Raw genomic sequence first — 16,332 nt, forward strand, 5'->3', positions numbered from 1 at the left:
TGGATGGAGGTGTCATTTTGGCTTGATGGTTAGACCACAGCCTTGTCATTGCTAACACCAGAGTGCCCGGCAGCAGACCTTGTGGTAAAACCTTTGATTCGGGAGCCGGCTCTTCTTGGATTACATGAACTTCTGAGTGTGAATCTGGGAGGTGGAGTGTGCCAATCAGACCATGACACATTTAAATGACTTGGACTAACCACCACACAATTTGCTTTGTAATCTTCATCAGTTTAGTCCCAGAACAACAGAAGCAGATACTTAAAAGATAGTGCCTCATTGATAACATGTAAGTTTCGAACAAAACTGGAGCAGTAATGTGTTCAGAGTCTGGACTACAGCCAGGTCCATTACAATTAGCACCTGTAAAGTGACTCTTGGGAATCATTACCAGAAAATGGAAATCCAGGACCTATTTAACCATTAGGAGACAGGTATCTGTAAACAGCAGTAAGCTGAAAGCAGTTCTAAAATACTGAGAAGAGGACAGGCACAATTCTGCTCAGTTTAAGAAAAGAATAAACTTGATGTCTAATGTTACATGTTTCCAAAGAGTTGCTCAGGAGAGCCGCTGTGAAGCTATCATATATGCAGCGAGATCACAATGTCAGATGTTCAGTTTCTGTTCACTGTCACGACTTTTACAAGCTAACCCCATGAATTTGGGCTAACATTGAGATCAAGCTATTGTTAATGATTAATGAACATTTTTAAATTATTAACACCCCTTATGAAATGAGGTTATCTGAGGTTGCTCATTTAAATCTGTTTATCAGCAGGTTTGTATTGCATTTCATATCCATTGGTCTGTCTCTGTCACTCTGTACAAGATCTTTTTGTCCTTTTCTTTTAAAAAAAACTTCCTTTATCTATCTTTTTTATTCACTGTTTTGCCCAAGGTCTGCTGTAAGTCTGCTGTCAGTCACTTCCCAAACTGAAAAACAGCGAACTGAGCTTACATTTACATGCGCTTTAGTCCTCTGAATTACTCGCACTACAGTTACCTTTTTTCTCTCTGCTACTTGGATATGAATGTAAGGCAGAAATAATTACAATGTACAATAATGTTAAATTTAGAATTCTTAATCCTTGAAAAATGAAGTTTTCAGCCAGCATTGGTTAATGTAAAGCTGAGCTTTGATAGCCATGCAAGTTTGTGTACACAGCCAAGAGTGAAGATAACGTGGTTAATGCAGAATGTACTATAATTGTTCAAAGACTGGTTCAAGAGCAGAGAATTGAGAAATATAGCTTGCATATTGTTCTAAATTTAAGCTGTTTCTCTGTGGCTATTTCTTTTTATAGTAGGACCTATTTGAATTAACTGTTAACAGATGTTGACTTTCTTTAGCAGCTATTTGCAAAGTCAGGAGCTGCCCACAATGTAAACAAACAACATTTCCTCTAACTCAACATGTAAGCAATTATATATTCACTGTCTGAATATTTAGCTATATTCCCTTATTCCAAATTCTAAGGGTGTTGTTCATCTGTTCTTATAACTTCTTACTGTTGATGTTATGAAGACGTAATGTTTTTGAAAAAATATTGTGGTCTGATGTGATCAGTCATTCCACAGTAAGAGAGGCTCACAGAATTCCATCTGGAAAAACTAAGTGGTTTTGAGTCAGAAGGGGAAAATGTGAGTAGCTGTGCATTCTTCTTTAAGCTGTAGTCCTTCATATACTGATTACATAGCAAATACTTTCAGTTGTTCAACTACGCTTGCTGTCAGATTGCTCACTACTCCTACTGGTCATACTGGGTGGGGTTTTTGATAACTACCTGCCTGGACTGCGGAAGTAGTTGAAGGAGTTGGAAATATGAAACCAGTTCTGTGGGCTTTTATGCTTCACAGTCAAGCCGGAAACTCGCATTCCAGCTGAAGGCTGGAAGTCGCCGGAGGAGGAAGGTTACTTGTGTTCTCTGTCAAAGACTTTAGATTTTCAACTTCTGTTCAGAATGCAGAATTATCCGGTGATTTCAGGCCTGCAGCCCTCTAGCTTCACGCCAGTATGAACTTTATGGGTGATTTGAGACTCTGGCGAAGCCTGTTTAATCTTTCCCTGCCGAGCTCTTGGATTTTGGAATGCCAGTGAAGAGACCTTAAAGACCGGAGAAACAACAGGAAAGATGTTCTCAGAAGTTCATTCCTGCTTTTGTATTGGAATTTAATTTTGCTTGACAAATTTTTGTAGTTTTAAGGTTCAGCTTGAAGGTATAGGCCTTCTCAGTCAGAGTACTCAGTATTAAAGTATATACACTTTAATTTTGGGTGGAGAGAAAATTGCATGTAATTAGGATAACTATATTAATTTGTTGGATTTTTTAGGTAGCTGAAAATATATTTTTGTTCTAATTAATGAAGTAGAAAGCACAGCAACAGTAATATTCCTTTAATATATAGATGCTGTCAGACAGCAATGTTTGTTTGTAGGAGATTGAAAGACCTATTTTCATTAAGTGCTCACAGATTTTACATTTTAGTTTGGGGGATATAATAAACTAGTTGTAATCGGGGCTATGGAGGGCAAAGATTGAAGTACACTTTAGAATCATACAGATTTTGGAAATTGTGTACATTATAAAACCATTAATTATTAGCAGCTGATGTAAGATGTGTTAAGTTACTTAACTAAACATTTTCAGAAAGGCAGTTATAAGTTTGCTTAGTAGTAGCAATATGACAGAAAATTTAAGTAGTGCTGAAATGCATCAGGAAAAAGATTCAGCAGCTTCAGCCCCAGAAGCTGCTTCATCACTCTTCTCTTCATTTTCAATGAAAATGCCATTTATGGGCCAACGCAGTGGGACCAAGCCAATTTCAGAAACAACAAAACAAAAAGTTGAACAAGACAATGCATTATTAACTTTTTATCGCTCTCTAAGTCCCAACACTGCATCTGATAATAGTAAGGAGAAGAATGATACCACTAAATCTGATGAGCAGGTTGTTGCTGAAGCAAAAGAAGAAAAAGAAAAAATCAACACAGTGCAAGAAAAGTCAATAAATGACAAAACTCAAATTGAAAGTACTGAAAAGCAAAAAATATCCTGTGAACCTGAGCATTTGTTGGCACAGCCATTAATCAGAGACTTAGATGATGATAAAGTGCATGTGATTCGGGTTCAAACAACAAGTGATACTGACTCAGAGGATGAAGCTGGACAGGACAAAAAGCAAATCAGTGAAACTGAAATTGTATTGACAAGTAATGAAAATTCAGAGCACACTCCGGAGCATAATTTACAAAAGGATGAGGATCCTACATCAAGTCAGCAACAAGAAATCATTGATATTACTGAAACAGAGGAGACCGAGATAACTTCTAAACCTGAAGGTAAAACAGAAAACATCAATGATGATACTGAAAAAGAACAAAAATCACTATTTAAGTTGGGGAATAATTTAGCATTACCTATGTCAGCTGATGGTTCTAACAGTTCTACCCAAAGTTCTGTTACACAGTTGGAGAAAGCCTTTCAGATGCCTCCTCTGTTTAGTGGTTTGCGTTTATTGAAGAAAGGTGCTACAGGTGAGGCAAGGGAGACAATTTCAGAGATTAAACAAAGAGATACTGATTTGGCAATGTTAAAATTGACTCAACCGGGACAGAAATCTACAACAAAACTCTTAGCAGAATCATTACCAAAGAGAAAAGATGAAGGAAGGTCACAGGACCCAAAGAAGAATTCGGGACTTTTGGAGCAGCTCAGTCAGTTAATTTTTGATGCACCCAATGTGGATAATAAAACAGATGTTGCTGATGAATCTAAGAATTCTGAAAAGACAAATGAAGCACCACAAGAAGAACCAGCACCAGCTGAAGCACCTATTCGTGCCCCTAGTGAGAATACTTTGGAAAGTTTCAAATCCTTTTTCTCGGTCCGTACTGTCAAAAAAGATGCACTGGATCTGGACAGCCTGAAAAAGAAAAAAAGGCAAGAAAAGGAATCCTTAAAAGCTATATTTGAAAGATCATTCCTAAAGCAATCTTCTGAACAGAAAAAACCCGCAGAATCCGCAGAAGGAAAATCTGTATGTTGAAATCCCTTTTTCTTATGTTTTGAAAACCTATATTATATTATCAAATATTAACAGACAATTATGGTTGTAACTAGTTTAAATTTAACTCACCTGAGTTCTGAAAATATAAATAATATAAATATGAAAATAAAAGGACATGTATAGTAAGAAAAAGTATACATGTACCTTAAAAATCTACCATTTAGGTAATACGTGTTATGAAAACAGAGGTTATATTAACAATCAAAATTATTTTTCATTTGAAAAATAATGAGTTGTTTTTAAGTGTTACTCATCTAGCATTAAATATTGCATTTGTCAAATTGTAACAGATTAACTTGTCTACCATGATAATGTAATGTATGCTTACCGTTTGCATGTTATTGCACATACCTTTATAAAAGTTAGGCTTTCTGTAGTCATCCACTGGCAGTTTTCTTGTTCCCTGAACTTTTATGTAAATTAACTTTGTCGACCACTGGATTGTCTGATCTCAAATTCCCATCCTCTTTCTATATTAATTTCTGTGAAAATTTCACAGTTAATGAAGCCCAATGCAGAACTATACATATAGAATCATTTTTAATTAATATTTACTCAGGTGGTTTTAATTATGTTCCTTTATGATTTTATTTTATGTTTTTAATGACTGGCTTAATGTTCCATCTCATATTCTCAATGTGTCATTGTAGAGTGAAAGCCTCAGTGAAGCCCAGATCCAAACAGTGAGTAGAAATGAAAATGTGTTCCACCTACTATTTTTAGGTCAATAACTTCTTCACAACATGTTCACCTACTTTTTCCTTCTCTCTATACATAGTTTTGACTGCTAATTCATAGGTTCCATTTTAAACACATTTTTAAAGCAAATCCCAGTCAAAGACACATTTCTGACACTGGATGCAGGGATTATTTCTAGTGGCCTTCTCATGCTAGTACACTGAAGAGATGCAGTTTAAGTTCTTGAAATCTATTTCCTTCAATCCATACTTTTCATAAAAAGCTTCACTGAGGATTCTGCAGTGTTATTTGTAATAAAGTGACATTAAATTAGATTTATTGGGTGTGGTTAATGTGCTTACGATGCACATACTGAAATTGTATCTTAGGGTGAGGCCATCATCTTATTGGTTAATTTGACTTTATTAACTGGTTCAGTATAATACTTTGAGGGAATATATAAGTTTGCTGGGTAAGCTTTGTTGCAACTACTTAATTTCAGTGAGATTTGACTACTCACTGACAAACTGAAAAGTGATAAACCAAAACAGATGAAGAAAGCCAAGTACTCATTAGCTTAGATAAAATGTGATCACTAATGCTACATGTTAATCCCACATGGGTCACTTTGGTCCTTTATCGTCTTGGTACCATTACCATTAAATAAAATATGCAAGGTATTAATTTTACTTGTGAAGTAAAAACACTGAAAAATCCTGTTAATCTATTTCTCATTAGGACTTCCATTTCCCACTTTCTAATAAGGAACAATCGCAGTGCAATTTGAGACATCGGGGGTTTTTTTGTACCTTACTATAGGATGGCATATTGTTGTTTATTGAAGCAGTCTGAAGTTTCAAAATAGGGAAGTATTGTTACAATTGTCCCGAATGTTGATGAGTCATCTGTGGAGTTCAATAAACAGCTTTATCGCTCTTCTTTGAGGAATTATATACTAACATTGGAGGCAATGGAAAGAGATTCACTTGGCTAATACATAGGTTGAGAGGAAGTTACTAAAAAGTTGTATCTGTATTTCATTTTTGGAGTTTAACTGAGTGAGGAGCAATCAGAGTGGACTGTCTAAAATCCTAAGCATGCATGACAGAATAGATGCTAAGAAATGCCCATTAATGGTAGAGTCTCAAGCAAGGGGATATAGCTAAAAGATGCTCATTTACAAATGAAGTGCACAGAAATTTCTTACTGCGGATCTCTTGCAGAGGGTGACAAATCTCTGAAATCCCCGGAGGGATGCAGAGACTGGATCACTGGAGGTGTTTAAAGAGGAGGTAGATACGTTTCGAAACATTGGAAATTGATGGCTATAACGAATTGGGACAGAAGAGTGGTTGAAGCCTGGGATAGATCGCCACAATTATGTTTAATAGGGAAAGGGCAGGCCTGAGGGGCTAGGTGTGTTACTACTATTTTCTTATGTGCTATGGAACAGCAGACACCCATGGTATTGATGCTACTGAAGTACTAATATTGTTTGTTAGATTAGAAATCCCAAAACAAAGTACGGTAATGGATTTTAAGATCAGTGCAAAAAATCAGTTTTTGTTCCAGAATTACAAAGAAGACTATTTGGTGCATTATTTCTCTATTGGAGTAAGTTGAGGGACAAAAGTCAGTTTTGATATCAGGTGGACAATTTGCTCATTGAATAGTGAAGTGGGATCTGCTGCCTTCATCTGACAGGATAGTTAGGGCTTCAGCAGAAGATTTCATTAAAGGATGGAAAGTCCAAAAATGCAACACCCACTTAGAGCAACACATGTTGATAACAAGAGACCTCAGTGGAGCTTTTTGTGAATATGTATTACAGCCATTAAAGACAGAATGGTTATTTTCATGGGTCCAGAGAGTCTTCTGTTTACTTTCAATCATAATGCTCTCTGCTACTTCAATTATGGTTTATTAAATGCTTTGTATGAAGTCAAGCAGCAAAATATGGAAACTGTTCTTTCTCAAGTAAGGGACTGCAGGATTAGTGTGGGAGGGAACAAGACTTTGTATTAGATACAAGACTATAGGTTAATAAGAAAACTTTACAGGAGCAGTGTTTTAAATTATCTTCATCAGAATTGGGTTTAATATCACCAGCAGAGATTGTGAAATTTGTTAACTTAGTGGCAGCAGTGCAATACAAGATAACTATAGAATAAATAAATTACATTAAGTATATACAGTATATATCTATGTTAAATAGTTAAATTCAAAATAATGCAAAAATAGAAATAATAAAAAACAAGTGAGGTAGTGTTTATGGATTCAATGTCCATTTAGAAATCAGATGGTAGAGGTGAAGAAGCTGTTCCTAAATCTCTGAGGGTGTGCCTTCTTGCTTCTGTTCTTCCTTCCCGATGGTAACAATTTTTAAGGTTGCAGTTATAAAAGATGACATTTTCTTTGTCATTCTCCTTTGGATATCTGGTTTCAGAGAAACTAATGTTTAAAGTGAGGTGATTGGAGGTTATTTTTTCCCTCTATTTGTCAGGTAGATGCAAGTAATATAGCTACAATGAAATAGCTTTGCTTGCATCTACCTGATACTAAAACACAAGGCTATAACACTGTTACATGATATTGATGGCAGTCTCAGTCATTGCTCCATCCAGTGTTGTAAAATGATTGAATTAAGTTGTTTGAAGTCTGGCTTCACTGATGGTGAGGACTTAAACTGAAGTGTGTTCAAGCATCCACATGGTCCACCTGTCTAAAGATATTTGCCAATAATTGGGCTGAATTTTTTTCCAGTGGTATGTTGAGCTTCTTTCTTTTCAAGGATGGGTATGTTGATGAAATTATCTTCTCCAATTGACCATTTGACTGTCCATCATTCACAATGGAAAGCAGTTGACTACAAAACATTGGTCTGTTCCTTTGGCCATGGTTTACTTAACTTTGTAATTGGCCTTTGATTAATATACCTAAAGGCTTGTATTTTCACCAATATGGCTGCATTTTATGCATATTTATAGTGACTCTTGGCTTCCCTGGTGTTGAAGCTTAATGGTAGTCTGAAAGATTGCTTTTCTTAATTTCAACATTTATTGTCTGAGCTGAATAGGTTGCTAGGCTTTTAAAAAGGGAAATCCAGGTAGGAATAGCAAAGGAACACACACACAAAATGCTGGAAGAATTCAACAGGCCAGGCAGCATCTATGGAAAAGAGTAAATAGTCAATGTTTTGGGCTGAGACCCTTTGACAGAACTGGAAAAAAGATGAGAAGTCAGAGTAAGAAAGTGGGGGGGGGGGGTGGAGGAAGAAAGGCAAGGTAGTAAGTGATAGGTGAGACCATGAGAGGAGCAGGGGTGAAGAAAGGAGCTGGGAAGTTGATTGGTAAAAGAGGTAAAAAGCTGGAGAAGGGAGAATCTGATAGGCGAGGACGGAAAGCCATGGAAGAAAGGGAAGGGGGAGGAGCACCAGAAGGATGTGATGGACAGGTAACAGATAAAGTGAGAGAGGGAAACGGGAATGTGGGAATCATGAAGGTGGGGGGTTACCATTACCAGAATTTCAAAAAATTGTTTATCATGCCATCAGGTTGGAAGCTACCCAAACTGAATATAAGGTGCTGCCCCTTCAACCTGAGCATGGCTTCATTATGGTAGAAGGGGAAGCCATGGATTGACGTGTGGGAATGGGAAGTTGAATTAAAATGGGTGGCCACTGGGAGATCCTGCTTTTTCTGGTGGATGAAGCGTAGATGCTCCTCCTCCCTTACTACCATTCAGGGCCCCGAACAGTCCTTCCACGTGAGTCAACACTTCACCTGTGAATCTGTTGATGTCAGCTACTGTACCTGGTGCTCCTGGTATGACTTCCTGTATGTTGGTGAGACCTGACATAGATTGGGAGACTGCTTTGCCAAGCACCTATGCTCTGTCCACCAGGAAAGGTGGGATCTCCTAGTGGCCACCCATTTTAATTCCACTTTCCATTCCCATTCCAACATGTCAGTCCATGGCCTCCTTTACTGCTGCGATGAGGAGCAATACCTTATAATCCATCTGGGTAGCCTCCAACATGATAGCATGAACATCGATTTGCCGAACCTCTGGTAAAGCCCCACCATTCCTTCACCATTCCCATTTCCCTCTATTATTTTATTTTCTCACCTACCCATCACCTCCCTCTGGAGGATCCTTCCCCTTCCCTTTCTTCCATGGCCTCTGTCCTCTCCCATCAGATTCCACCTTCTCCAGCCCTTGATCTCTTTCACCAATCGACGTCCCAGCTCTTTTACTTCACCCCTCCCTCTCTTTCGGTTTCACCTATCACTTACTGACATATTTCTTCCTCCCCTACCCCCATCTTTTCTCTCCAGTTCTGATAAAGGGTCTCAGTCCAAAATGTCAAATGTTTACCCTTTTTCATAGATGCTGCCTGGCCTGTTGAGTTCCTGCAGCACTTTTATGTCTGTCTGTCTGTCTTGGATTTCCAGCACCTGCAGATTTTCTCTTCTTGTGATTGGACTACTACAGTACCGCACTATTTATTTTGCACTCTTTTTGCACTACGTAATTAATTTAATCTTTATATATAGTTGTAATTTATGTGTTTTATAATTATGTTTTGCAATGTACTGCTGCTGCAAACAACAAATTTCATGATATATACCAGTGATATTAAACCTAATTCTGATTCTGAAATACATTTGGGTATTGGCTGGATTTTGACAATGTCTTGGTTTCACAGCCACAATATCTGATGTTATATTAAATTTTTTAATTATTTATTGAATTTCCCCTGTTTCTATGGTAGGATATTTCACAGATTCATTTTCCCCAAGTTAACCATAATGCTCCAGTATTCTTTAAGCTTAGTTCCTCCCCGTCCCTTGTTTGGCAGATTGGATGGCAACCTTGCTGTTTTACGTTTGTCTGTTTTATGAGGTCGAGTTGCTCACTCTATGTTCATACGTGGCACGGGTGGAAAGTGTGCAAGGAGCCATCTGGTTTTGAATCCAGGATCTCCAAAGCCTGGGTGTGGATACTACTACACTACTGGCACAGACATCCTTTACGCTTATTCATTAGATCAGCGGTTCCCAACCTTTTCTATCCACCACACCCCTAGGAAATGTTTGATTACTGTTCACACCCCCTACAAAAGTAATATCACATTTGAAGATAAAGAAGTCTAATTTCTAATTTTTGAACCACATATAAAACAGCGGGTGAACAAATTGAACTTAAAAAAAAATAAGCTTTTAACTCAGTGCATAAAATGCAAATATAAATTGAGCAATTAGATTCTAATTTATTCAGAAAAAATTGTAAACAGTAAATTGATGAGACTCCTCAACTCTGAGGTGTAACTCACAGGTAACACTGATGAGAATCCTCAACGCTGACTAGGGCAGCAAGAGACTGGAGTGAGTTTACGTCTCACTCGACTCGGGCAGGGGGAGACTGGAGTGTGCTTGGAACAAACAATACTACCACTTCTCAAGGCACACTGGCAGCTGGCTGAGCGATGACTCGTGACTTGTCACTCAAGCACACAAGCCACTATTTGTCGCACCCCCTGAAATTCCATCTTGCACCCCCTGGGGGTGCAGGCACCCCAGGTTGGGAACCCCTGCATTAGATAATAGATTGTGGTCCATTATGCAGACATGAGTGATTAGTTTTGAGATCCTAAGTCTGACTTTTTTAATACAGTGATAGCACCATGCACAGCAAAAGAAGATCTATGTTCCTAAAGCAAGACTTTGCCTGCATAAATGCTATATGGTGGTCAATCCTACCAGTAATGATATTGGTGTGATCAAAATGGTTTTCTCTTGCTTTTTTAAATCACTTGTTACCTGCCACAGTTTGCCCTTCAGGGTTCAGCCAGCTCATTGAGTGGATTGTATGGTCAGAATTTTGGCAATTTAGAAGGTTGGCTGAAATGCCATTGGGTGCATGTTGGAGGAAGGAATTGATCAGTTGCTATAGACCTAGAAGCATTTGGAGGCCACTCAACATTTTTTTTTTTAAATCCTTAAAAGACATTTGTGAACCAGGTTATTCTCATGACTTTGCTCCAGTTGCACAGTATATATTATTGAAACAAATTTGGCATTCTATTTGTAATTAATAAATTGACTTTAAACTACTCACTGTCATGATAGATTTGGACTCCCTTCTTTGAATTATTATTCTAGCTTCTGTATCACTAGCTGGGCTGTATAACTACTTTGGTACCATTTTCCTAAAATTAGTCATTCAAATATGAAAAGTTCATTAAGCAAGAGTTTTGGTATTAAAAATGCCATTCATGGCATGTTGCTCTCTAAAATTGCTATTATTTAATGAATAACTAATAAATTAGTAATGATAATGTAACTTACAGGTTGAAAATGTTACTGTCCAGCTCCCTACACTTTATTGCTAATTCTAATGTTAGTCCCATTTTCTTGCAGTAGGTATTCAACCCTTCTATGCTTTTTTCTGCAAGTACCTGCCCTTCTAATTGTTGTGATTGTATCTGCCCCTACCATTTCCACTGTCGGCTCATTCCACATAATCACCACATTCTGTGTGGAAAAACCTGCCCCTCAGATTTCCTCTAAATTTCTTCCATAACGCAACAAGAGAGAGGAGCAGAATTAGGCCATTTGGCCCATTGAGTCTGTTCTGCCATTCCATCATGGCTGATTTATTATTCCTCTCAACTCCATTCTCCTGCCTTTTCCCTGTAGTCTTTGACATCCTTACTAATCAAGAACCTAGCAACCTCCTCTTTAAATATACCCAATGAGTTGGCATCCACAGCCATCTGCGGCAATGAATTCCTCAGATTCACCACCTGCTGGTTAAGTAAACTCCTCTTATCTTTGTTCTAAATGGGCATCCCTCTAATCTGAGGCTATGCCCACTGGTCCTAGACTCCCCCACTATAGGAAACAACCTCTCCACATCTGCTGTATATAGGCCCATCAATATTCGATAGGTTTCAGTGAGATCCTGCTCATTTTTATAAACTCCAGTGAGTCAGACAGAGTCATCAAATGCTCCTTTTGGATTAACTCTTTCATTTCTGGAATCATTCTCTTGAACTTCGTCTGGACTTCTCCAATGCCAACTCATCTTTTCTTATATAATGGACCCAAAGCTTTTCACAATACTCTAAGTGTTGGCTTACCAACCCCTTTTAAAGCCCCAGCATTACATCTTTACTTTTTATATTCTAGTATCTCGAAATGAATGCTAACATTGCATTTGCCTTCCTTGCCACAGACTCAACTTACAAGTTAACCTTAAGAGAATCCTGCACAAGGACTCCTATGTAACCTTTACACCTCCTGACTTTTGAATTTTCTTCCTGTTTGTAAAGTAGTCTACAGCTTTATTCCTTCTAGGAAAGCGCATGACCGTACACTTCCCTACACCATATTCTGTCTGCCACTTCTTTGCTCATTTTTCTAATCTCTCTGTCCTTCTACAGACTCCCTACTTCCTCAACAGGACCTGCCCCCCACCTATCTTTGAATCATCTGCAAACTTGGACATGAACCAGAAAAGGCCCCCTTTTTTCCCCACTCTTTTCCTCCTGACAGTCAACTAATTTTCTATTTATGCTAGTATCTTTCCTGTTATACCAAGATATGTAATACCTTATCTTGTTAAGAAGCTTCTGGCTAGCTGGCATATAACTTAATTTTCTTCTGCCTTCCTAAGGAATGGGGTGATGATGCAATTTTTCAGTCCTCTGGAACTATGCTAGAATCTAGTGATCCTGAAAGATCATTTCTAATGCCTCCATAATCTCTTCAGGTACCTCTTTCAGAAGTCAGACTTTCAGCTTCCCAAGCACCTTCTCCCTGGTAATAGCAACTACACTTCTTCCCCCTTACACTCAAAATTCTGGCACACTGCTAATGTCTTCCACAGCAAAAAGTGGTATAAAATACTTATTCATTATTCCACCATTTATTTGTCCCCCCCCCCCCCATTACTAACTCGCCTGAGTTATTTTCCAGTGGTTTGATATCCACTCTTGCCTCTCTTTTACTCTTTATATATCTGGAAAAGCTTTTGGAATACTCTTTAATATTATTAGCTAGCTTACCTTCATATTTCATCTTTTCTCTCCTCATAGCTTTTTTTGTTGCCTTCTGTTGGTTTTTAAAAGTTTCCAAATCTAACTTCCCACTGGTTTTTGCTATATTATATACCTCTCTTTTGCTTTTATGCTGTTTTTGACTCCCCTTGTCAGTCATAGCTATCTCATCCTCCTAAAATACTTACTCATCTTTGCGCCTTCTGAATTGCTCCCAGAAACTCTAGCTATTGCTGTTCTGCCATCATCCAAATCATTAATGTAAATGACAAACAACTGTTGATCTAGTCCTGACAAAGGGTCTTGGCCTGAAACATCAACAGTGCATCTCCCTATAGATGCTGCCTGGCCTGCTACGTTCCACCAGCATTTTGTGTGTGTTGTTGATCTAGCACTAATTTCTGCAGGACATGAATGCTTTATAGGCTTCCAGTCTCAAAAACAACCCTCTGTCTCCCACCAAGAACCAATCTAATTCTGTATCCATTAAGTTAGCTCACCCTGGATTCATGTGAGCTAACCTTGTGGATGGAAGGTTATTGATCACTGGGTAAATCCCATTAAAAGGAATAGATTTCCCTGTTGGCACTTGATGCATCAAAGGGCCAGAATCACTGGTTAACATGCAGCACAAGGCAGCTCATCTCATCTCACTTCTTGAAATCAGAGATAAGCTGGAGGTCTGACAATACTGAGCTGTAAAAATATCAACTGCAATTGGCATAACAGACACAATTAATGTTGTTGATCCTGACTGGAAAAGTAAATGCAAATGATTTGATTATTTTTCTTTACTTGCTTTTAATCAGTTTGTTATTAATTAACATACTGATTTTCAATTTTTGCTTAATATTTGCCATTTATCTGTAAATTTTTTAAATAATTATTTTTGACTGGGTCTATCCATTAGTGAAATTTAAAAATAGAAAGACTTTAGGTGGAATGAGCCTAAAATGTGATCCGGGTAGTCCAGAGTAGTCCAATTTGAGATGAAAAAAATTAGCCAGATAAATCAGTATTAAGTGGACTCAATAGAATTACAAAGGCATGAGAGAGTTACTGTTGAGTGGAAGGAGACACTAGCAAGAATGATGGCAGAACAGCAATAGCTACAGTTTCTGGGAGCAATTCAGGAGGTGCAAAGGTGAATAAGTATTCTAGGAGGGTGCGACAGCTATGACTGACAAGGGGAGTTAAAGAAGCATAGAAGCAAAAGAGAGGTATATAATATAGCAAAATCAGTGGGAAGTTAGATCGGGAAACTTTTAAAAACCAACAGAAGGCAACTAAAAAAGCTATGAGGAGAGAAAAGATGAAATATGAAGGTAAGCTAGCTAATAATATTAAAGAGTATTCCAAAAGCTTTTTCAGATATATAAAGAGTGAAAGAGAGGCAAGAGTGGATATCAGACCATTGGAAAATAACTCAGGCGAGTTATTAATGGGGGACAAATAAATGGTGGAATAATGAATGAGTATTTTATTCACTGTGGAAGACATTAGACATTGGATGAAAGTGCAGGTGGTATGATGACTAAGTTTACAGATGATACTGAAATTGGTTATATGGTGGACAGTGAAGAAGTTTATTTAAGATTACAATGGGATCTTGATCGACTGGGCAAATATGCTAAGGAATAGCTGATGATTTAATCTGGATAAATGAAAGGTGTTGTATTTTGGGAAGACAACCCAAGGCAGTACTTGGACAGTAAATGGCAAGGCTCTGAGGAATGCTGTAAAACTGAAAGACCTATGGGTACAAGTTGACAAGGTGGTGAAGAAGACATTTGGCATGCTTGCTTTCATCAGTCAGGCTTTTAAGTACAAGAGTTGGTACATCATGTTGTAGCCATGGGTAAGCCATGGGTAAAGCCACATTTGGTGATCTGGTTGTGACCTGCTTGAGAAAGAATGCAATTAAACTTGAAAAGATTTTTTAAAATATTTATAAGGCCGTTAGCTGGACTGGAGGGTTTGAATGGGCTAGGATTTTTTCCTTGGAGTATGGGAAGCTGGTGGGGGGGTGGTAACCTTATAGAGCTATATAAAATCTTGAGGGGTATAGATAAGGTGAATAGCCACAGTCCTTTCCCTAAGGCAGGGGAGTCCAAAAATAGAGGGTAGAGAGTAAAGATTTAAAGTGAGAGGGAGAAAATTTAAAAGGGACCCAAGGGACATCTTTTTCACATAGTGTGATGCACTTATGGAACTAGCTGCCAGAGGAAGTGGCAGAGGCAGGTACAAATATGCCTTATTTGGATAAGAATAGTTTGGTGTGGTATCAGCCAAACATGGGTAAATTGGACCAGTTTAACTAGATAACTTGGTTGGCCTGTATGAGTTGTACCGAAGGATCTGTTTTCTGTCCTATATCCCAGGATCCTTGAACTGAAGTCTATATCACATGTGAACTCCAAAAGTGTAATGCAGATATAAATTAAATCTAGCAGTAGGTACCAGCTATATTCTAATTATAGTTGACCTGGCTTGACATCATGTTCTGTGCAAATAATCAAAAGTTGTAGGATAAACAGAATTCAATCTGTCTCTGTGTATATCCTATATCATTAACCCTTCACATGTGGCAAAATTGGAAGGAATAAATGTGGGAAATGAGTATTAAAGAAATACACTGTAGATATATTCCAAAGAAATGCAACAAAAGATTCTTTATTGTATTAAAGTAAGAGCTACGCTAGGCACCTACCTTTCTTGAATGTGTTTTCCTTAATGTCTCTCTTTTAACTTTTATCACAGGATTTATCTCCATCAGAATCAGAAGACCGAACTCCTGGACGACTTCATGCCATCTGGCCACCCCCCAAACCAAAAGATGAGGAAGAAAAAGTGGGGTTAAAATACACAGAAGCTGGTAAGAAGCAACTTGATGCTCTATTAAATACATTGATATAAAATTCAATTAAAATATTTGTGTGGCAATTTTAGAAGTATTTGTTTGTATGGATTTTGATTTACTCTCTGAAGTTTGCAAATGTGACATGTCTAAAATGTAAGTGGCCCTCTTGTGCAGAACTACCACACTTAATGATATTAGCAGCTTGCGCTGGATTTGGGAAGATGTATTGAGTGGAAAATGGTTTGTATTTTTGATCAGAAACATACACTTCATTGAGAAGAACCATCTAGCATGTAGATACTAAACTGCATTATGTAAGTGGCTAACTGAGCAATTAGATTCTTCCTTTTGGTCTACCATATGTTATCCATATTATCCATTTATGCATCTTTGGGCCATATTGAGGCATTAAATACTCAATAGAGTTATATTAGTTAAACTTACTTTTGGATTGTATTGCACAGCATGTATTTTGTGACTGAAGTTGTATTCAGCCGAATCAGATAAACACCCAATGTACTCTACCTTGTAAGTTGATGTGTAGGCAAATTAATTCTGTTTGAATGGTATTCAACAGCATAATCTGCAAGTTAAATATAGAAGGTATCAAGTTTTGAACTGGGTTTGCAACATCTATCTACTGTTTCTAGATGTTTCACAAAG

General features: G+C 37.8%; 1 protein-coding gene across 2 annotated transcripts in view; it reads left to right on the forward strand.

Annotated features, from left to right (window-relative positions):
* Positions 1-1,814: 1,814 nt before the first annotated feature.
* Positions 1,815-16,332, forward strand: part of fmn1 (formin 1) — a 279,413-nt gene continuing 264,895 nt past the window's right edge. Inside the window, exons 1-3 of one of the 2 annotated variants that reach the window (XM_059955635.1) lie at positions 1,815-4,039; positions 4,720-4,752; positions 15,570-15,684. In XM_059955635.1, the coding sequence (XP_059811618.1) occupies positions 2,684-4,039; positions 4,720-4,752; positions 15,570-15,684 (1,504 nt within the window). In that variant the 5' untranslated portion in view covers positions 1,815-2,683. The remainder of the gene's footprint in view (positions 4,040-4,719; positions 4,753-15,569; positions 15,685-16,332) is intronic. The other variant, XM_059955642.1, reaches the window with a different exon arrangement.

Source organism: Hypanus sabinus, chromosome 2, assembly GCF_030144855.1.
Source record: "Hypanus sabinus isolate sHypSab1 chromosome 2, sHypSab1.hap1, whole genome shotgun sequence".
Taxonomy (NCBI): Eukaryota; Metazoa; Chordata; class Chondrichthyes; order Myliobatiformes; family Dasyatidae; genus Hypanus; species Hypanus sabinus.